The sequence below is a fragment of the Prunus dulcis genome, chromosome 2, assembly GCF_902201215.1.
Source record: "Prunus dulcis chromosome 2, ALMONDv2, whole genome shotgun sequence".
Lineage (NCBI taxonomy): Eukaryota > Viridiplantae > Streptophyta > Magnoliopsida > Rosales > Rosaceae > Prunus > Prunus dulcis.
Window position 1 is genome coordinate 8,530,954 of NC_047651.1, and position 22,550 is coordinate 8,553,503.

Sequence of the window (22,550 nt, forward strand, 5' to 3'; positions counted from 1 at the left end):
AACACAAAAACGAAAGTTTGCATGTTGTCGTAGTAGTAAAGTGAGAGTAGATATATGACAGAGATGAGACAGAGAAATAACCACATAGTGTTGAGCTGAGAAAAATTCAGAAATATAAAGGAGAGACTATTGTGTTGATAATGTGTTATAGAATTACAAATGGGTAAATTTATTTTAAAATTTTGAAAATATAATGTATAGAAAAAGAGGAAATTAAAATTTTGAAAATATAATGTATAGGAAAAGAGGACAGATGACAAATGGGTCATAAGAAAATATCATTTACTGCTCATCCTGAAACAGAAACAGAAGAAGAAACAGTGATAAGTATGTGATCAAGAATCTGATATATAAACACACTCTCAAATGAGTCATCGTCTCCACAGCGTCCTCCTCGGCACCACCATACGCACCCATCGCTCCATTCCACCCCACCTAATTTCCAGGTTCCTCGCATGCCAAATCTCTTGGGCTCTACGTGTTTGTTTATATGCTTTATTTATACAGTTTTGGGTTCTGCGTTTTGTTTGCAGGGCTTGGTTTTGTAGCGGTAGTTTCAGAAACCAGACCCACATGGAAAGCAATGCTTCTTGTGAGGCGGTTGTGGGTGACTCTGAGCTCTTGGTTAAAAAAATGGCTGCTATTTGTAATGCCGGTCCCGCCAAACTCCAGGTTGCCCACCTCATTCCCTTTGTTTTTTTCTTTTTCAATTCTTATGAAGCATATGTTTGATACCCAATTCTTTATTTTTCTTCGACCAGAAAAAGATTCATTATTTTTCTTATTTAAAGTTTTTTGGGTTTTTTCGGTTGGAAATTTATGCTCAAATTTTGTGTGTTGTGTTTTAAATAACAACAAAGTAAGATAATTGAGACCATTTCTTCCATTGAATTTTTTTTTTTTTTTGAATGCGCAGATTCCATTATTGTTTCTAGAGGGAATTTTGTTTATGTAATTTTCATGTCAGGTAATAGCAGATTTTGATGGCACACTAACAAAGTACCGGGTCAATGGTTGTCGGGGACAAAGTAAGTGTTTTGTGGTCTTTGAACTTTATTCTTTGTTATCACTATCCGTTTGAAAGATTTATTTATTTTATTTTTGATATTCATTGATAACAAGAGTAGGCAGTCATGGTCTTTTGCAACAGGAGAATCCGGAATATGATAAGAAAAGGCAGGAATTATATGAACATTATCATCCGTTAGAATTCTCCCCGACAATTCCAATTGAAGAGAAAACTAAGCTTATGGAAGAATGGTATTTCGCCTACTTAATTGAATCTTAAGGACACTGCCCGGGATTGAATCAAAATGAATTCTTGTGTTGTTATATGCTTCTGGGTAGCCTCTATTAGTCTATTTTTTATTATGATCACCTACCTGGCATGAAGTGGTTCACCTGAAAGTTCATGTTCATATGGAGCTATAACAATGTTACCTCAGTCCAAGGAGCTATAATATGTTACCTTAGTCCAATAATTGGATTTCAGATCACATTAATACTGATTGCATGGATACAGGTGGACAAAAACTCATGGTCTCTTAATTGAGGGAGGCCTTACCTATGATGGAATAAGGCAATCTGTCGCTGACTCCACAATTGCTTTTAGGGAGGGTGTTGTTGAACTATTTGAGTTTTTGGAGGTAAGTTTAATTTTGCTGCAATAATTATGTGAGTAACTGGCTAAATATATGTCCTGGGATAGAAAGAATCCATTGAAGATTTCGGTCTGTTTAATGTTTGAGTTCATTTGTAATGAATTAGTTTATGTTGGCTTGGTCATGTGTTCTCTGATGCAACGTCCTAAAACTAACTCAATCTAATTTTTTTCCTATCATTTTTTAAGTGGAAAACAGAGAAAAACTTATTTTCATTAAGCTATTCCATTACTGTTTCCCTCTACCCACATTTGCAGGAAAGAGACATTCCCATTCTTATATTTTCTGCTGGACTTGCTGATATCATAGAGGAGGTTAGTTAAGTTTTGTGGCCATATTTCTTGCCATTTTAAATTTCTAAGTCTAATTTGCAACTTTCTTGTGCATTAATGCCTTTTCTTCTCATTGTTCCAGGTCCTTAGGCAGAAGATTCACAGACTTTTCAAAAATGTGAAGATAGTCTCCAATCGAATGATATTCGATAATAATGGTCACCTTGTATCTTTTCAAGGTATCCACTAATGCTGAATTGTTTTCACACTATAAAGAGAAATTATAAAGATAATGTCCTACTATGGTATGTCAGAAACAAGTTGTTCTGAAGAAAATATGTTTTGTGTTTATTTAAAACTTGTTTGTTTTTATGTCCAATGTCAAGGCTGACAATATGGGTAGGCATCCCCTCTCCTGAACCCACCAAACCTTAGCTGGTCCAAAACCTAGGACTTGAAACACATCCTTGCATTTAGAAGAGGGCTGGCTTATGCTACATTGCTGCTAGGCTCTCTAAGGCCATTGGAAAATGGCACTAATGTACAATTTTCACTTTTTTTTTTTTTTTATCTTTCATTTGTTTAAATAAATTTTATCATTTTTTCCTCAACACAAAAAAAGTAATGTATGCAAATAGAAGTAATTATTTGGTGAAGTTTTGTTTTTATTCCGGTGAGTTATTTTGGTATTAAATGAAAGCTGGGTACTTCATAAGTTAATGGTGCTTGTGCAGTCTTATATGGTAATTTTGTCTTAATATTTTTTTTGGTTTGGTTCAAGCCCCTTACTACTATGAGGTCCATTCTTGACAATGCGGTGGTATATGTTCGTACCCTGATTTTTTTTTACTTGATTTTACAGGGAAGACGATTCATAGTCTGAATAAAAATGAGCATGCTCTGGATATGGCTGCTCCCCTTCATGATCGATTAGGTGATAATATAGATGCGTCTACTTATGAGAATGCCTCAGTCAAGACTAGAAGAAATGTGCTGCTTCTGGGTGATCACATTGGTGACCTGGGAATGTCTGATGGCTTGAACTATGAGAATAGAATTTCCGTGGGATTTCTGTAAGTAATAATTTATTGTACTGCATACTTAATATATATGATAGAATTGACGAGTTATGAATCTGAGAGTAACTTATTTCATAATTCAGTACTCATGTTAGCTTATCTTTCAAGCAACTTCTTCAATAGCAAGTAGAATGCAAAATGGATCTCTTGACAATATATTCTTCATTTCAGAATATATTGTTCTAAATCTGCAAAGAATTTGGAGTAAAACTGTATTTAATTAGTTACTTGTGAAACATCATTGTCAACTCTTATGAGTTCAGGCTGCTTCCAAAGTGGTGTATAGCTAAACCCTAATGTCATAAATATTCTTTAAATTTTGATTTCTGTAATCCCAATATTAAGAACTGTTTTACTCTAGTCCTTTGATGTTCTATATCCTGCTTCTGCACTGCATCATGTTTTAAATTCCCTGGCATGGATGCTTCATTTCCAAACGTTTTGTTGTTCTAAAATTTAATATGCTTGCTATTGAGAAGCAGTTCCGTTTTCAATGTTTTTCTTATATGTTTTAGCAACTCTACCATAGTCCGTTTAGATGGTTTAAAAAGGGGGAAAGGGCAAATTCTTTACTTATTCATTGTCACATTTTGTTAAACATAAACAGGGCAAATGTTATGCGTGTTCACCTTTTGTCACATTATAAACAGGGCATGTGAGTGCACTCACACAAAAATCCTATACTCCACATTTTTTTTTCTTTGTTCGGTTTCTTTTGTTCCTTATCTTTACGTAATGGTATTTTTAATTAAAGTCGTAATTAAAAGCCTGAAATATATATATGACTGAATGTAAAACTTTTCATAATTTTAGCAGAACAGGAAACATAATAAACAGGGTTAGTTGTAAGGATGAATATGCTATCAACATTAAATATGAGTGGCTTGCTTGAAGAGAAAGTCAAACTGGTATGGTGGATCAAAACCTGGTTAACCCGGGGGATTATCCATTTTTCGGTTTTCAAGAGATGTGTTTTTCAACAATCCTTTACAGCATATAATTTCAGTATTTTGACATTTTAGCCCATTCCAACTGGCTCACTTTTACAGTAGAGTACACGAAAGCCATATTTTTATGGTTCTAATCGTGTTAATTAATTTTTTCAAGTCCGAAAAGTTTTAATTTAGCTGGCCTTGGGTTTTTATTTATTTATTTATTTTTTTTATTTTTTTGGTAACAAAATATTAGGTCCCCCTTGTAAAATTTCGGATTCCGCCCTTCTTGTTACATAATCCTCATTTTCTAGTTCTCACGGTTGTTACATGAATAATATAGTTCAAAAAGTAGGGGGAACAGATTTTTCAATAACTGTGAAGAAAAAATATATATTTAAAAAACAAAAGAGCATCGATATAATATTGGACTTCATAAATTGTTCAAAAGTAGCATTGAAAGGGATGACTTGGATGACCAAGTGACTGAAATGGTAAGGCAAGGAAAGAGGGAATTATGATGAATTAACCCATTAAAGAAAGATAGAGCCAAGTATGTGGAGATACTAGTTCATTTGGTTTGATGATGCAAGAACATCTAGATGGCTATCCAAGATTAAGTGGGGCCAGTTGCCAACGTGGCTTGCGGTTCTTGTTAGCTTGGGAATTTACTTTGTTTTTTTATTTGTCTTGTTTGATTATTCTGTTTTGTTTAGTCTGCTAGATCATGGTAGTTAGCTTTGTATCTTTTATTTTATTTCATGATGGGTCTTTCTTATCTTAGTTATGTTCTGCATTGCCTGCAAAATGCAGTTTTTAGTTCTGTGGAAAAGTAAGCCGGATGATAGCCATTTTGGCCAAACTAAGTGCCACCTCTATTTTACTTTTAGAACTTATAATATTGTTACATTGCAACCAACAATTAGAGGCAGCTGAATTTGTTCATTAAGTGCCCAAGAAGTTAAAGTTAATTGTTTTATTTTAATGGAAAGATAATGAACAAAGAAGTTACCTTTGCACATCCCCTTAGTTTATTTTTCAAACCTGATAAACTAGCCAGACGAACTGTTATGATGATCCATAAATTGATGTAGTTGCTGAACCATGTTAACTGCTGTTCCAGGAATGACAATGTTGAGAATTCTCTTGATAGCTACCGCAAAACCTTTGACATTGTTTACCTGGTGAGTTGAATGCCTTGAAAGATTGTGTGGTTGCTTTGACTATTTTTGGTTTCCAAAGGATTAATGAGGTTACTATGCTTGTATGTTTATCTATTTGGCATTGTTAGATTATCTTTGTCCTTGGATAGTTGACCTGTTCATCATTCAAACCCTGAACAATTCATTGTCTTTGGCCAAAGCTGACAGGATTTCCTACTTACTAAATATTGTGATAATGAATTAGATAATAAAGAGGGAAATATAGCAGGAGCGTTTGAAAAAATTTGAAGATGTGGGAATAAAATGTGAGTATTACTAGAATAGAACTAGATGACGATACTTAACTTGTTGCATGGCTTCTTGCAGAATGATGCACCCATGTGGGGAGTTGTAAAGCTTGTTTCACAACTCTGTCCAAGTGAAGGTCATTGAGTTGTAAATCTCTTACTATTAAATACTTGGAAGCTCATTCACCAAAAATAAATCCTTCGAAGCTCCTGTCTGCTTTCTTTGATTAACATCCATAGATAGATTTGGTAAAGTGTTCCTTTCATTGCAAAAGGTTTTCCAACATGTGGCCGCTTTTCCTCTTTTCCTATCAATAGAAGAAATATATTCAATTGCTGGTCAATTTTAGACAACAAGAAGCGTATTTCTATAATCTTCAATTTCTTGATGTTCTAAGCTTTGCATTGAGCTGAAACATTTGTCCACAAAATGCGTGCCTCTGGAGCTGAAAGAAAATGGATATGCCAAAGAATTTGGATGTTAAATTTTTATCACTCATGTTGAATTTATTGCTTGCAGTGTTACAGTTTGAAATATGAAGTACTAAGAATAGCAAGGGAAACAGTACTTATGCTTTGGCGTAGTGCTACCTTTTTTCTTACTAGGTACTTGCAATTCTTCTTGTGCGTAAGCTTTTTGGCTGAAGTGTTGCTCTGGAAGCATACAACTTATTTTGGCCCACTTGATTTGAGTTCTTTTTGTCTTTTATGAAATAATTTCAGAATGATATATTTATTTATTTGTAATAGCTGTTGGTGAAATTGACATTTGAAAGAGAATATGCTCACGGGTGACTTCTGAAATGGGATCATTGTACTTATAAAATTTACAAAGTCAACATTTTTTAGGACAAAGTCAACTGGGATCATTGGCAGTTAATGCTTGAGATGGTGGTTGAACATTTTATAAAATATTGTGTGTGTATTGAGAGTGGTCCCATACATGTTTGAACCAGTAGTAAAGCCTTTAGGAAGCACAATGGTCCTCTATTTGCCTAACGTAAAGCAGTATGCATGCCATTTGTTATTGAATAGCTTTGAATGCTTTGGTTCACATAAAGTAAAGCAATATTTTCAATCTCATAGCGTTGGTTTTTCAGATGCTGGTCCTCCACAATTTCTTTATGTCGATGCATTTGATGAGGTTCCAGATGAATATTTTGATGATATTTTTAATCAAGCTTCAAAAATTTCCTATAAGAAGTGGGTAATGACAACGTGGGAACAATAGAGGTGCCTGTGTATGGACATAATATTGGCAATCAAAGACAAATTGGGGTGCAAGATCAATGAATTCGAGACCAACTCTTAATATGCAAATAGGAGGTGCAAGTTCTGTGAACCCAAGGCATATGGGAGTTAGCATTAGGCCTCCACTATCGAGGCGAATGGGAGGTTCAAGTGCCCGATGGAACCCACCAGAAAAAGCAACAAATAAGAAAAATTCCAAGTCAATTGAAATTGCTTATTTTGGTTATTGGCCAATATTTTGTGAACTGAAGTTAGCCTTTACTTCATAATGTAGTTTAATAGTTTCTGGTTGTTGGCCAATATTTTGTGAACTTTCTGTTAAAATCTGAAAATTATGGAGAGGATGGAGAGAATCACAGAATGTATTTTCTGGTTTCTTAAACTTGATTGCTTTGTATCCCTTATAGCAGGAATTTATACAAGGAGCAGGCTTGCTAACCAAGCTCAATATTAATTACAAGTAGGTAGATTGCAGCTGGTCTTTAGCTCCTAATCCTTGAGCCCCTAATCCTGGAGATTGCGGCAGCCTCCAAAAGTTGAGCCAACCACATTACTGCAGCCAACCTCATTAATGCAGCCAATCTACAACTGGTCTAGCTAACACTCCTCCTCAAGTTGGTGCATAGATATCTCCAATGCCTCACTTGACAAATGAGTTGTGGAATACTTTGCTAGAAACTGCCTTTGTTAATATATCAGCCAATTGGTCTTCTGACTTAACAAATGGGAGTCGAATTTCTTTGGCCTCAAGTTTTTGCTTAATGAAATGTTGTTCCACTTCAACATATTTAGTGCGATTGTGTTGAACTGGATTGTGTACAATGGATATTGCGGCCTTGTCACACTGCAAGTGCATTTATGACGTGGGCGCATATCAAATTTCTGTTAGCAATTTCTTTAATCAAAGGAGTTCGCAAATTCCTTTGGTCATACTTCTAAATTCTGCTTCTGTACTAGATAAGGCAACTACATTCTGTTTCTTGCTTCTCCAAGTAACCATGTTACCTCCCACAAATGTGAAGTAACCTGATGTTGATTGTATATCAGTGATAGTCCCTGCCTAATCTGCATCTGTACAACCATTGATATTTAGATGATTATTTCTAGAAAGCATAAATTCTTTTTCAGGTGCCGACTTTAAATATTTAAGAATTCCGAGAATCGCATTCATATAGTCTTCACTTGGACAATGCATAAACTGAGGGACAATGCATAAACTGACTAATAATACTCACAGCATATGCAATGCAATGTCTGGTCACGTATGTGACAAGTAGATCAATTGCCCCCACTAATATTTGATATATTTCTTTGTTAGTGGGTACTTAATCAGGATTCTCTCCAAGATGGTGATTTTGGATGATTGGAGTGTTCACGGGTTTGCAATCAAGCATTCTTGTTTTTGCTAATAACTCCAAAACATACTTTCTTTGAGAGAGAAATATGTCTTGTTTCGATCGAGCAACTTCGATACCCAAGAAGAATTTGAGTCCACTAAGGTTCTTCATCTTAAACTTTTTTGCCAAATAGTCTTGTAGCAGGGAGATTTCCTGCTTATCATTCTCAGTAATAATCATATCATCAATATAAAGTGTGAACTTACCACATTATCCTTATTTAATTAATAATTTGAATTCTTAATGTTTGCATTAACCAAGGACATTTTCTGGTATTTTGAATGTTTTTTCATTCTCTGCATTTTGCTATATATATATATATATATAGATCACATGAATTTATACAAGAAGCAGGCTTGCTAACCAAGCTCAATATTAATTACAATTAGGTAGATTGCAGCTGGTCTTGAGCTCCTAATCCTTGAGCCCTTAATTCTGGAGACTGCAGTAGCCTCCCAAAGTCAAGCCAACCACATTAACGTTACCAACCTCATTAATGCAGCCAACCTACAACTGGTCTAGCTAACACTTTCTTCTTTTGCTATACTGTAACAGCCCTTTAATTCTTCTTTTGTTATCAGACATGCTTTTTTTGCTGCAAGTGTAAGACCCCCGTTTTGGGTATAATGCAATCAAATTTGATTGGGAAAAAAAAAAAAAAAAGCACTCAAATGTTCATTGTGAAATAGCAATCAGATTTAACAATCATAATAATAGAAAGATACGAAATTCTTGGGTTTTTATTTATTTATTTATTAATTTAATAGAAAAATACTTCATTAGAAAAGCCCCAGAAAGGCCAAAGAAGGAAACAAGACAGGAATAAATGATCCTGCATAAATACAAAACAAAACCACCAGGCGATAGCAACTAAAGCCAAAGCCAAAGAAAACCATAAGTAAACGTACACAACACGAGCAAAGCCCTCCAACCATCGAAACAAGAACTGGTTGGTTTTACAGTTTTGTACTCCATTTTCAAAGCAGCCACTATCTCCTTCAATTGCTATAGTTGCTATAGTTGCTAAGTGGTGGTGGCTGTGAGGTGGAGAACGGTGGAGAGAGTTGAGAAAGGAGGAAGAGAAATTGGTTATAGCAAAAGAAGAAAGTGTTAGCTAGACCAGTTGTAGGTTGGCTGCATTAATGAGGTTGGCCACATTAATGTGGTTGGCTTGACTTTGGGAGGCTACGGCAGTCTCCAGGATTAGGGGCTCAAGGATTAGGAGCTCAAGACCAGATGCAATCTGCCTACTTGTAATTAATTTATATCCCAAACGGCTATGTATATAGAACCATGAGCACACATCTAAGCATCCACACAAGAAATGCAGTTCTTTACCAAACAAAACTTGAGCACAAATTTGTCAATGGATTCTTCCGTATCCGAGATGCTTCAATTGCCATCCTTTTTTGTCGTCTTAGCTTCTTTTTTCTTCTTATTGATGCTTTTCAAATACTGGAACAAATCTCAAGCCAAAGGCCTGAGCAAGTTGCCGCCTGGGCCAAAGCAGCTGCCTATTATAGGGAACGTGCACCAGTTGATTGGTGCCCTACCACATCATGCTGTCACCGACTTGTGCAACAAACATGGTCCTGTCATGAAACTGCAACTGGGGGAAATTTTTGCCGTGATCATTTCATCACCGGAAGCAGCCAAAGAGGTCTTGAAGACGAGCGAGATCAGCTTTGCGCAAAGGCCAGAAGTGTATGCAGTTGAAATAATGGCATACGATCATTCAAGCATCGTGTTTGCTCCTTACAATGAGTACTGGAGACAACTGCGAAAGATATCTGTGATGGAGCTCTTAAGCGCTAACCGTGTCCGATCGTTCAGATCGATAAGGGAACAGGAGGTGTGGAATCTTGTCGAGTTCATCGCCTCCTCCGAGGGACATACCATAAATTTGAGTGACAAGATATACACCATGACAAATGATGTGGTTTCTAGGGCAGCTTTTGGTAATAAGTGCAAATACCAACATGAGTTTACATTATTGCTTGGGGAAATTATACTTCTTGCTGGAGGCTTTAACATCGCTGACTTGTACCCTTCTCTTACATTTCTTCGTTCCATGAGTGGGATGCAGCCTGCATTGATGAAAATTCAGAAAAAAATTGACGAGATTCTTCAAGATATTGTGAGGGAGCATAACATGAAAAGAGAAGCTAGTAGAAAAAGCTTTGGTAGGCTTGGTGAAGATGAGGAAGATCTGCTTGACACGCTTCTGAATTATGAGGAGGCCAATAAGCATGAGTTTCATCTCACAACCGATCAAATCAAAGCCGTCACTATGGTACCATCTCTTCACTCTAGCAATAATTGTTTTTATTGGGTAGTGGGCTTGTGCCTCGAGTCGTTAAGAGCAATTATTTGTGCATCTGAGTTCTTGTGTTTGAATCCCTCCCCCAATATCTCTTGTATTTTTAAACTCCTAAGTTGCCTAAAACATACCAAACCATCTAATCCACTCACACAAGCTCTAGTGAGCCTAAAAATTATTAAACAAGAACAAGGTGTTTGGAAATGATGTGCTTAATGGTTGTTTTTTTTTTCTTCTTGGCATATTGTGTTCTCTGTCGGATGTTCTCGCTGTCTTGTGACTGTAGAAAGGATTATGATTTCATAGCAAGACTCTTTTGATAGTTGGATTGTGTTGTAGTGTTCTCGTCGGAGGTCTTTGCGTCGAAAGTTTATGTGTCAGTTTGCTGTTTTATTTTATTTTGCTCTAGCATTGGTCCTACGTGGCTGTTTGAACTCTTTTATTGGTCTATGACATGTGTATAGTACTCTTTCTCAGTGACGGATCCATGATCCGAACTCTGTAAAATTTCAAACTAAAATTATGCCAATTAACCAAAAAAACAAAAAAAAACCACAACCACCTAATCAACAACATACATCATCCTTATTTTGATATTAGGATTTCGAACTTACTTGAAATCAAAAATATCACAATAATAGTGGTACCACAACATGTAGTGGATGGTGGCATAACTTCGATGACAGTGGCAATACATCAGCGGCACATAAAATAATCCAAATAATAACTCACATTAATTAAATAACACACCAATTAACCACAAAAAATCTAAAACTCAAACCAATATAATCAATTAATCAAAACAATATAATTAAGCCATAAATTTAATTTCAATTCAATTAATTACACTATATATATAGCATACATAACATTAATTTAGGCTTAGGATTTTAGAACTTACTTTGTGAAATTTCCCAACAATAATGGGGCACACATAGCAGGTGGTAGACACGGCGGCAACAGGCGGGCAATAGAGGAAAGGAGATGGGGTTAAAGGTTTGTGGGGGGAGAGATTGGGGGGTTAGGGTTTGCGATTGGTTGGGTATCGTGTTAAGGTTTCTGTTTAGGGGGTGGGGTGGAGATAACTGATTGGTTTTTAAAAAAATATTTTGTTATTTTTAAAACACCTGGTCCAAAACGGTGTCATTTTGGCTAGGTTATTTTTAAAAAAATTCCTGGGCCAAAATGACATGGTTTTGCCTAGGAATTTTTTTTATTTTATTTTTAAAAGAAGCCAACGTTTCTTCTTCTTCTTCCTCATGCTGCGCAGCACTCCTCCTCTCAGGCAAATGGTTAAGCAGCTGGAGGGTGTCCCATGGGGTCACACAATCGGCTCATGAGGACCTCCAAGCCTATTTCCATGGCCTCCATGGGGTCGTTTTTTACTCCAATGCTCCACTATGGCTCCGTCTATGCTCTTTTCTGCCTTGAAGTTTGTCCCTCAAGAAAGTTTTAACAAGGCCACTGTTTCGTGTTGTTCTATGTACGCTACTTTGATTCTATGAATGGATTCCATTTCTTAAAAAACAAGAACACAGTGTCTGGTCTTTATTAGTGGAGGATCCATTTTATCCATTTTCACATTGTGGTATGCATGCGTCAACTGCCACCTTATCTTACTTTTGGTTGAAAGAAAAATGTAGGTATGCTAATTTCCCTAGCTTTAAATCGAATTTCCTCATTTTCATAGTGGCAAAATCTATGATTTGTTAATTAGCAATTTCATATTTTAAAACAGTACTTTAGCAATTATTAATTTCCAAAAAGGTTTTCTTGTTGGGAAAGGAAACATATACAATTATATGGATGATGTTGTTAACAAGGTTTGAAAGGAAAGCTCTATTGTTATGCTATTGTACTCTTTTAGAAATTTTAGAATTGCATTCATAATTCAGTCAAACAAGCCACTAAACCACAAAAAGCCATTACAATATCAGAGCAATCTAACATCCAAATTAAGACAATCTGCCACTAACGATCACACAAGATCGAAAACTCTTGCATATGCATCCCAACTAAGAGTGTAAACCCAGAACTAAAAAAAAAGAAAAAAAGATAAAGTTTGAAAAAACCGAACCATAACAATACAAATAAAACTCTAAAAATGCAAAAGCCCTAATGCTTTTTGTACTTAATTAAGTTACTTTTTGTGATGAATTATTAATTAACTTTTTAATATATACTAACAAAACCTAATATTATTGTACAGTTATATAATTCATTGCAACTTCACAATGATTTCAGGATATTTTTTCAGCAGGAAGTGAGACTTCAGCAACCACAATGGAATGGGCAATGTCAGAGCTTCTGAAAAACCCTAGAGTAATGGAGAAGGCGCAATTGGAGGTGCGACAAGTATTCGAAGGAAAAAACAAAATCGAAGAGGAAGATGTTCAAAAGTTACATTACTTGAAATTAGTCATGAAGGAAACTTTTCGGTTCCACCCTCCGGGTCCTTTAATCCCCAGAGAGGCAAGGGAAAGATGTGAAATTGGTGGATATACAATACCAGCCAAGACCAAAATCCTCATCAATGCCTATGCAATAGGGAGAGATCCAAAACTTTGGGCCGATCCTGAAAGCTTTCAACCAGAGCGCTTTCAAGGTTCTTCCATTGACTTTAAAGGCAACAATTTTGAATTGCTTCCATTTGGTGCAGGTAGGAGGATTTGTCCAGGCATCTCATTTGCTACTTCAAACATTGAGCTTGGACTTGCTCAACTATTGTACCACTTTAACTGGAACCTTCCAAATGGGACTAAACTAGAAGCCCTCGACATGGCTGAGAATTTTGGAATGACGGCTAGAAGAAAGAACAATTTGCATTTGATTGCCACTACTTATATTCCTTTCAACAAATGAGACACTATCTAAAAGAATGATGTAATAAATAGAAGAATGATGTAATCTTATTATGAATTTAACTTGCAACTCTCTTAGGCAGCAGTTTGTTGGTTCAGTACGAGAAAAACTTAGTTGCAACGGGGATAGAACTGTTTTGCTATCTCCGACCAATGATGCTACACCACGTGGAAGTGTTATCACGAGTGTCATAGCGTTATTGGTCGGGGATAGCAAAATAGTGCTATCCCCGTGGCATGGAAGTCTTTCTCGTTTAGTACAGACCTCCACTTATCCCTCTAAAATTTATCATTTTGTTCCTTTATCTTGTCCAAAGTATCAACTTAGAATTAAGAAATCAAATTGATGATCGGTTTCAGAAGCCAAATTGTGGAGTAAGCGAGTTAATTTTTTAAGGTTAATAATTGCAAAGCCGCTTGTATTTTACTAATTCTATATCTGTATATAGAACAATAACCACATCTAACTAGCATCCACAACAGAGTTGGAGTTCTTTCCAATAAAAACTTGAAGACAAATTTGTCAGTGGATTTTTCAATATCCCAGCTGCTCCAATTGCCATCCTTTACTCTCTTCTTAGCTTCTCTTCTCTTCTTAATATTCGTTCTGACATTGGAAGAAATCCAAAGTCCAAGGCAAGTTGCCTGCAGGGCCAAAACAGCTGCACATTTAGGGAACTTGCACCAGTTGATTGGTGCTCTACCACATCATGCTGTGACCAACTTGTGCAAGAAACATGGTCCTGTCATGAAACTACAACTGGGTAAACTTGTGCTGTCGCTATTTCATCGCTGGAAGCAAAAGAGGTTTTAAAGATAAATGAGATCACTTGTCATGGTGAAACTACCACATCATGCTGTGATCTGAAGTGTATGCTGTTGAAATAATCACCTATGATCATTTAAGCTTGGTGTTCTCTCCCTACAATGAATATTGGAGACATTTACGAAAGATAACTATGATGGAGCTCTTAAGTGTCAACCGTGTTCGGTCATTCAGATCGATAAGGGAAGAGGAGGTCTGGGATTTGATTGAATTCATTGCCTCATCTGAGGGACGTAGTAATTTCCAGGGCAGCATTTGGTAACAAGTGCAAATATCAGCATGAGTTTACGACATTGGTTCGGAAATCATACCTCTTGTTGGAGGCTTTAACATCTCTGATTTGTACCCTTCCCTTACATTCCTTTGTTTCATGAGTGGGGTAAAGCCTGCATTGCTGAAAATTCAGAAAAAAATTGACAAGATTCTTGAAGATATTGTCACTGAACATAAGATGAAGAGAAAAGCTAGTAACAACACCAATGGTGATGAGCAAGATCTGGTGGACACGCTGCTTAATTATGAGCACGCTAATAAGCCTGAGTTTCATCTCACAACCAATCAAATCAAAACGGTCACCATGGTAAGATCTGTATACAGTCGAACAATAAAACCTTTTTATCGTACAACAGTATAATCCATTGTAACTTCACCATGTTTTTCTTGACATTTACTCTGCAGGCAGTGAATCTTCAGCAAAAACAATCGAATGGGCAGTGTCAGAGCTACTAAGAAACCCGAGAGTAATGGAGAAGGCACAATCTGAGGTGCGACAAGCATTCAAGGGAAAGAACAAAATTGAACCTAAGACCTCGGATGCAGGGTTTAATGCTCTTAACCCCTTGTGCTGCAAGCCTCTTACTTTGTATGCACCTTCATCAGTATATGCAATATTAGAAAAACGTTTATTACTTAGCACTAATGTTCTTGTACATGAGGAGTTATTGCTAATAATAATAAACAAAGAAATAATGTGTTATCAGTTCTCCATTTACATTGAGCTGCTCTCATTCTAAATTCATTAAAAAAAAACCTGAAGGTATTAACGATTGCTGGAAACTATGTAAAGTGATTATGCAACTACCATTGCTGGTGCAGCAGCTGCTGTTGTTTTTGCAGAATATTCATCCATTGACGGCAAGAGCTTGGTACAATGGAATTCAATTTGTAGACGATGATGAAGAGGTGTTGATGCCATCAAACCCTTCTTAAGATCCGCCAGCAATTCCCTTATAGGGATAGCAACCAAAAAGCTTTTAATATACTCTTTGCAAGCTTCTTTGCCTTTGCATACAAACTCTTCCACATCACTATTTTCCAAATCTTTCTGGCTCAATACAAGAGCCCCTTCAGCTTTAGTTTCCTTACAGTTGTTCGATCGCACCTGATTTCCAGATTTCTCATTTGATGCTTTAGCCTCACTTGGTAATCTTTGGATTGTTGTGTCTTTGTCAAATTTCAGGATATAGGCCTGGTTGCAACCTTCATACAACCTCTCCCCTAATGTGTCAATTATGTAAAAAGCATCCTGCTCTACCTTTAGTATGAAGAAATGGTCGTTCCAACTCACAATGTAAACCAGAAGTTCACTATTGCATGCACATTCTGATGCAGAACGACTGATCTCATCCCATATGCTATCGAATGACATGGCACCCTGAAGGAAGTCACAATCCCTGTTTCCTAGTTCTTCAGGATGGAAGAATCCTATGAAAGACTTCTCTGGAACTACAGACAGAGGACGAATTTTAGCTTGAAGGATGGTCTCAAGATCAAAGTGCTTATCAGGGAAACGCTCTATGTAGGCCTCGTTATCACAGAGAGTTCTCCACTCTGATGATCCATCTCTAATGAGACTATCAAATTCACACTTGACAGGCATCTCATTTCTGTTGGATTTCAACCAATCTGTAATGACTGCAACCAAGGCCGTGCATGCACTCTCTCCAGCAGCACGTTCACTCCTCTGATCAATTGAAGCAAAAAATACTTGACATTGAAGCTTCATATGTCTATCACGGCTTATCACTTCCTTATGCTCCCAAATGCCAACAGAAAAATTCTCATCTCCGAATTCAGAAATGGAACTTTCTGTGTGATGTGACTTTCAAAGTAAAAAGAAAAAAAAGGTTTTAAAAAATCAATACAGAAATGAAGACAAGCAAAAACATGTACAGAAAACAACAGTGAGACGTTGCATTACGTACCTCAAAACTGCATTCATCAGAGGAACTAAGCTGCCTGCGATCAAAATCAATATCATCTCCACCCTCTTCTCCATAATGTTTCTTCAGAAGAGACTCCCCTTTGGCTTTAGGAGATCTGAAGCTCAATTTCCTCTTCTTCCATTGTAGGATTCTTCCCTTGGAACTCTGCCACGAGTTTGGCCGACAGACTGGTGCACTGGAGTTGTCAACATGCAAGCCACCTATATCTAAATTACGGTTGCTATAGTGGACCCAAAAGTCATCTTGGCCATTACTATTAGTATTGGAGTAAAACAAGCCACCAGCAAAGTTTGCATAGGCTAGCGTTTCATAACTAATTGACTGCCTGACACTGGAGTCCTCCTTACTCCACTCTGATTCCTCCCGCCCATCATCATCAAGTGAATCTGTGTCAAATGGATAGTTGGATGCAGCATCCTCACTTCTAGCAGAACTCCTGCTATCACTGCTATCTTGCTCGACGCATGCCTTCTTTGATTTACCAAATGAAACATAATCTCTAAGGATTTTCACCTTTCTCAGTCCTGCTTTAAGAGGAGACAACTCATCCTTTTCTGTGGAAATAGCTTCGTCAGAAGGCATTGATCCAGGCACTGCCTCAGAAAGTTCTTGAGTGGCTCTCATTTCCAATATGCTCAGAGATATCTGCGGTTATCAAGGAACTTAACATAAGACATATTATTCAAATTTAGAAAAGGCAAAAAGAAACTAACCTGGCAAAGTTACGTGACAAAAGGTGATGAACATAGAAGTTTAATTAATTTAAACATAGGCAGTACATACAGAAAGTGATGCCTTAGACTCTGAGGCCACAACAAGAACATTCAGAGGAATGTTGAGACCAAGTTCCTTTAACTCAGACACCGAAGCATACTGCGCTAGGTTCAATGATGCAGTTCCATAAACACCGACTCTGTTCCTCAATCCTTTGTTTTCAGCCTATTTCATTAAAACAAAATCATTGACATCATCAAGAAATCACATGATGGATGAGGCAAAAGTTAATTGACAAACCTTAAACAAAAGAATCGTATAAACAAACAATTACAACATCACAATATGATCAATCTCAAAAAGAATAAAGAAAAAAAGAGACAACCGAGCTACAAAAGATTTTCCTGCTGCTACAAAAAAAAAAGAGAACAAAGGAAGAAAAAAACAAGAAGACGAATTGAAAGGCAGAGAGGCTCACATTGAAGACTGTAAATGAAAGCTCCCAAGGGTAAAACATACCCTCTTTACAACCAGAAAAACTGCACAAACTCCTAAACTCCTCTTGCAATTCCACCACCCCATCATCTCTAATTTCACCTTCTTTGGTGAAATTCCTCTTCACAGATCGTCTCAAAGACCCCAAAGCCTTACCCTTCTGGCCCTTCCATTTAACCTCAACCAAAGCTCTTCTCTCACCCTCAAATTGAGTTTTATCCAATCCCTCAAGCCTGCCTACCACAATCACTACCTCAAATTTCTTGGTGGAAATTGGTGGCCATGGTGGCCACCTCATCATCTTCACCACCATTGCCTACTTGGATGCCAATATATACCAAGGATTAGGCTAAAACATGACAAATGGATATAAACAAAACGAGTCTACCTTGGGTGGTAGAATTAGAAATTTAAAGAAATGGGTAATGAAGATTAAACAGAGAGATTGAAATTTGAAATATAAAATGGGGTTTCGAGATAAGAATTGGAAAAAGGTTTTGAATTTTTTTAGGATTGGGATGAAGGAAATTGGCAGAAACTGAAAGAGACAGATAAAAGAAGTGCAATGGAGTTCGAACTTAAATGCACTTCTATAGTTGGAATTTGCCGTCTGTGGAATGGACAAAATAACTATAGGGAGAGTGAGAGAGAGAGATGACGGCAGTCCTAAGAACCAACGTCTCTTTTTCTACTTAGAATTCAAGTGGAATTGCACAAGGTGTCCTTCAACTAGTGCATATTTCTACTGTTACTTCTGGTATCTGTTCCCGCTAATTCAGGTCAAATTCTTTCGCTTTTATTGATATTCCTAGAATCTCTGGATTCTCCAAATCTTGATAATATATGGATCACCAAAATCGTTAAAATTACTTCCTAAAATTGACAGACTGCATTTTCATACTTTCCACATATTTCTTTTCTTTTATGATAATATGTTTACTTATTAGGAAAAGGGAGGATGAATCGGAACTTAGGAATATGAGAATTAAAGAATTGGATTTGGATAAATGGTTTGGGGAAGTCTATCTCCATTTTCCATGTCCCTCCATGGGTCGTGGCTTCGGTGGCCGTTGGGGATGGGTTGTGAACTCAGTGGCTGCCAACATGTAATGGCAAAAATAACATTCCATCCAATACTATCAGGGCCTTTAACTTTAGAGACCATATTGCCTCAAAACCAAGGTTTTAGCTCAGAGAGGAAGAAATGAGGAGACAAGTATAAATTTAAAACAGAATTCCATATCATCATAGCCCTGGGACAGTCCCTAAGAATATGAAGAATAGATTCAGTTTGCCAACCACAAAGAAGACAAGAAGGATCAGAAGTTAGATTCCTCTTGGAATATGAAGAATAGATTCAGTTTGCCAACCACAAAGAAGACAAGAAGGATCAGAAGTTAGATTCCTCTTGGTTCTTTGCTCACTGGACAAGATTTTACCTTGATAAGCCAGCCAAATGAAGATATGTATTTTATGAGGGATTTTCATTCTCCATAAGTCCTTCCAAAAAGGAGCAACATCTCCCAAGTCTCTAAAAAGAACAGAGTATGCAGATTTAACAGAGAATAAGCCATTTGAAGACAAACCCCATATTTGTGCATCATGTACAGAGTTCCCAAACCCAACAAGGACAGTAGTGATCTTTTGAACCAAATATTCAGTAAGAGCATTCCTCCGCTAGTCCACATTCCACCAACCATTCATAAATAAGTTGTCAACACTGCAATTCAATTCCTGTATATTCAACAACCCATTATGTTGCCTTAGAGGTGTATCAAATGGCTATTTATCTGTCCAAAATTTGGCCAAATCTCCCTTTCCAACCCTCCAGATCATTCCCTTTGCAAGCAATTTAGCTCCAAAAAGAATATTTTTCCAAGTTGAGGAGCATAAATGTCTGGTTTTTAGATTAGGATCAATAATAGAGTAACCCTTGAGGTATTTCTTCTCAAAAATCTAAGCTCATAAGCCATTATCTTTATTGGGCAGCCTCCAGCCGATTTTAGTTAACAAAGCTTGATTCATGCCCCTAGCTTTCTTGAAACCCAAACCACCTTTGTTTTTAGGTCTATCACTTCTTCCCCATAAGAAATTTCTATTTAAGCTATCCAAATCTTCACAAATACTAACAGGTAATTTTGTGGTTTGCGTGGAATATATGGGAATAGCATATGTGACAACCTGGATTAGAGTGGCCTTCCCAGCGAAGAAAGCAACTTACTTTTCCAATTGGCAAGACTGCAATGAACCTTACTAAGAAAACTGCTATAAGTGGATTGAGTTACCCTAGAGTGCAAGATACGCATCCCTAAGTATTTGCCTAGGTTGTCTGTTAAAGGGGAGCCACAAATGAAACTGATCTTTTGAGCTATCGCCATGCTGGTATTAGGAGAACAAAGTACAGCAGACTTGTCAAAGTTAATAGTCTAAAGCGTACTACTCAGGGCATTTTTTGTGTGGAAATACCATCACACAACGTGTTAAGGGTATGCATAAGAACTTGAAGGATGGAATTGGCAGAGGCATGAAGTTAGTGGAGTGTATTCTGCAGATTGAAGGATCCTTAATGAAGTTGAGAAATGAGAATATGAAGGATGACTTTAATTCGAAGAATTCACACCCACTCATTCTTATGCACCTCCAATCTCTAGAGGAACATGCAACTTCTATTTTCACTCACGACATTTGCAAGTTGATAAGAAATGAGATAAATAAGGAGGCAAAGTTAATTCTCGTGCAACCAGTAAGAAACAATGAAGATCCTCGTGGTTACAAATTTTCCTAATTCGGAAGACCCAATGAGAACTAGATTATGGTGTAGTACCAGAAAGATCAAATCTTCAGTGTTCATGCAATTATTTGAATCCGATAGAATTCCGTGTTGTCATATATTTGGAGTTATGAAATGCGATTGTTGTGTCGATTTAGCTGCATCCTAAACTTGTGATACTCACAAGTGCACGAGCTATTCTGTATTATAGCATATGTAAGTGCTAGGTCGATCCCCCGAGGATTGATGATAGATTGATTCAATTTGATTCCCTGCATAAAACAGAATTGGAACACAAGGTTAAAAGATGATAAAGATAAGAGCATGAATTGAAAACAGAAAGTTAAACAAAACAAAGAAGAAAGACACTTAAACTGGTTTTGGGTTTAAAAATAATTTTAGGACACTAGAGAACAATCTAATTCTAAGTCTCAAGCAATCAAGTTAACAAGTTCAATTCAAGTAAAAAGATTGATTCTCTCTAATGTATAATTTAGCCATGGTGTCTGGTCTAAACCTTGTATTCCTAATTCCCTAATCAGATCCGTGTTGTCGAACCTAAATTAAGTATTAGAAATCCATTTAACATAGAAGAATGTTTTAAACAATCAAGCATGTATCTAATCCCTATTGTCGAATGTCCATACATACTCTTCCTATACATAGTTCAATTCGAATTAAGGCATATGGTGTCTACTCTTAATTCCAACCCAGATAGTTAACATACAAGTTTTAATGGTGATCAATCATTCAAACAAACATATTAACTTGTAATAAGAAATTACTCAAACTTGAAAACTTAAAATAAGAAATTACTGGACAATAAAAAATGAAGTACAACTAAGAAAAACATAAAAGAAAATCTAGCAAAAGAGTTTAATTACAACAATTGAGAACTTAAAAGTAAAACTAAGAGAATTTGAGAGAGAGAAGGGAGTTTGAGAGCTACTCCATATATTGTAGCCGGTTCCAATGGTGTACGGACTCAAAATCATTAGCCGGTTCTTCCTGAGCACATACAGTTTGATCCGTGAACATGACTGATGTACAAACACAATTTTGAGCTATCTTGACTCCAAAATGAATTATATGAGTCCTAAAGCTTAATACAATGAAACTTGGATAAAAGAGGTTTAAAAGCACAAGTTTCATCTAAAACCAATAGCAAAAGATAAGCTAGGATAGTACAAAATGATATGTAAATGCACTGATCGGTGATCATATGGACCAATACTTTTGGCCTTAATAATGAAGAAATGGACAAAGGATGCAAGACACGGGAGTGAATTTGTAATCAAGTTGGATGATGTTCCTAACGAATATGTTCAAATGGCTAAGTTTGGGTCATTAAGCGCTGATTTTAACAAGCTTTGTGTTTATGGATCGCAAACAGAAGTCTGTTACAAGAGGCTAAAGGCTGAATTTGGGAGATTAAGTACTTTGGTTGAGAGATTGAAGGAGCAACATGAACAAACTAGTCTTAATCTAGGATGCCATAATAATGTTGTAAGAGACCCCCGTACTTGTTAAGATAAAGGGGAAGTAAATAATAGGAAGCAAAGGCAAAAAGTTCCCACAATGCAAAGAGTGCAAGGGTACTGGTCAAGACAAAAGAAACTATCCAAATCGTATTGTTGATTAGAGATAAGCGGAAAAAGGGTTATACAAACAACAGGAGTGACCTTCTTTCTAGTTTTAGACCACCAGATACAATTGTTGGGAATAGAACATTGCCTTCCTCCTTGAGTGCTAGACATGGGACTAAGAAGTTTTCCCCTTCTTATGAAGAGCAACAAGTACGGATTTTGGAGAAAAGAGCAAGTGTTGCGCTCCAAAGCTATTCTTGTAGTGAATGTGTGATGGAGGAGTCAGATCGTTGAGGAAGCCATTTGGGAACCCAAGGAGCATATGCAGGCCCAGTACCCTTACCTCTTCGAATGACATGTACGAAATTTCAAGCCATTTTAATCATTTTATTAAATTTGATTCAATTTATTTTATTGTGAAATTACAATTTTGCCCTCACGTTAGTCAAGTTTTGATCCGTAAGGATTTCTGAGATTTGCATGGCATTATTGCATAGAGCTCGCTCTGACGAGTTCGTAGACATGTAGTGGGCCCAAATCAGATTAACTCCCTCAATTCCCCATGCGTTCTCTCTCTCTCTCTCTCTCTCTCTCTCTCACTACTCCGCCACCGCTTTGACCGGCGAGATCGACTACTCCGCCACCACTTTGACCGGCGAGATCGTTGTTGTCCGGCCACTAAATCGCACGAAACTACATCCAAAAGAACCA

At 36.9% G+C, this 22,550-nt stretch overlaps 3 protein-coding genes across 6 annotated transcripts; 2 read left to right on the forward strand and 1 right to left on the reverse strand.

The window, feature by feature from the left end:
* The first annotated feature begins 293 nt into the window (after positions 1 to 293).
* LOC117620151 (cytosolic 5'-nucleotidase 3-like) lies at positions 294 to 7,027 on the forward strand. Of its 4 annotated transcripts, none has more exons than XM_034350277.1 (10): positions 294 to 446; positions 534 to 672; positions 968 to 1,028; positions 1,128 to 1,260; positions 1,523 to 1,646; positions 1,919 to 1,975; positions 2,076 to 2,172; positions 2,796 to 3,006; positions 5,068 to 5,128; positions 6,495 to 7,027. In XM_034350277.1, exons 1-10 carry the CDS (start codon positions 367 to 369, stop codon positions 6,603 to 6,605), a joined length of 1,074 nt encoding a protein of 357 aa, XP_034206168.1. In that variant the 5' UTR covers positions 294 to 366; the 3' UTR covers positions 6,606 to 7,027. The 4 variants fall into 4 exon arrangements, with proteins under 4 accessions (XP_034206168.1, XP_034206170.1, XP_034206167.1 ...); XM_034350279.1 differs by lacking the exon at positions 6,495 to 7,027 and adding an exon at positions 5,474 to 5,729 and having other exon boundaries at positions 295 to 446; XM_034350276.1 differs by having other exon boundaries at positions 305 to 425; positions 474 to 672.
* Positions 7,028 to 9,316: 2,289 nt separating this feature from the next.
* LOC117619298 (premnaspirodiene oxygenase-like) lies at positions 9,317 to 13,279 on the forward strand. Its single transcript, XM_034349218.1, has 2 exons — positions 9,317 to 10,335; positions 12,607 to 13,279. Exons 1-2 carry the CDS (start codon positions 9,367 to 9,369, stop codon positions 13,222 to 13,224), a joined length of 1,587 nt encoding a protein of 528 aa, XP_034205109.1. The 5' UTR covers positions 9,317 to 9,366; the 3' UTR covers positions 13,225 to 13,279.
* A 1,750-nt stretch (positions 13,280 to 15,029) lies between these two features.
* Positions 15,030 to 17,796, reverse strand: LOC117619444. The gene is made up of 4 exons (XM_034349405.1): positions 17,467 to 17,796; positions 17,058 to 17,213; positions 16,254 to 16,919; positions 15,030 to 16,150 (listed from the first exon to the last, which is right to left on the reverse strand). Exons 1-4 carry the CDS (start codon positions 17,794 to 17,796, stop codon positions 15,119 to 15,121), a joined length of 2,184 nt encoding a protein of 727 aa, XP_034205296.1. The 3' UTR covers positions 15,030 to 15,118.
* Between the last annotated feature and the right edge of the window lie 4,754 nt (positions 17,797 to 22,550).

Bases quoted from the DNA above. Each gene is read 5' to 3' on its own strand.
- LOC117619298 (XM_034349218.1), top strand. From the start codon at position 9,367: ATGCAGTTCTTTACCAAACAAAACTTGAGCACAAATTTGTCAATGGAT. The intron at 10,336-12,606 runs GTACCATCTCTT...CAATGATTTCAG, and splicing joins AAATCAAAGCCGTCACTATG to GATATTTTTTCAGCAGGAAG.
- LOC117620151 (XM_034350276.1), top strand. From the start codon at position 367: ATGAGTCATCGTCTCCACAGCGTCCTCCTCGGCACCACCATACGCACC. The intron at 1,029-1,127 runs GTAAGTGTTTTG...TAACAAGAGTAG, and splicing joins CAATGGTTGTCGGGGACAAA to GCAGTCATGGTCTTTTGCAA. The intron at 3,007-5,067 runs GTAAGTAATAAT...CTGCTGTTCCAG, and splicing joins AGAATTTCCGTGGGATTTCT to GAATGACAATGTTGAGAATT.
- LOC117619444 (XM_034349405.1), bottom strand. From the start codon at position 17,796: ATGGTGGTGAAGATGATGAGGTGGCCACCATGGCCACCAATTTCCACC. The intron at 17,214-17,466 runs GTGAGCCTCTCT...TTAATGAAATAG, and splicing joins TTTCATTTACAGTCTTCAAT to GCTGAAAACAAAGGATTGAG. The intron at 16,920-17,057 runs GTATGTACTGCC...TGATAACCGCAG, and splicing joins AGTCTAAGGCATCACTTTCT to ATATCTCTGAGCATATTGGA.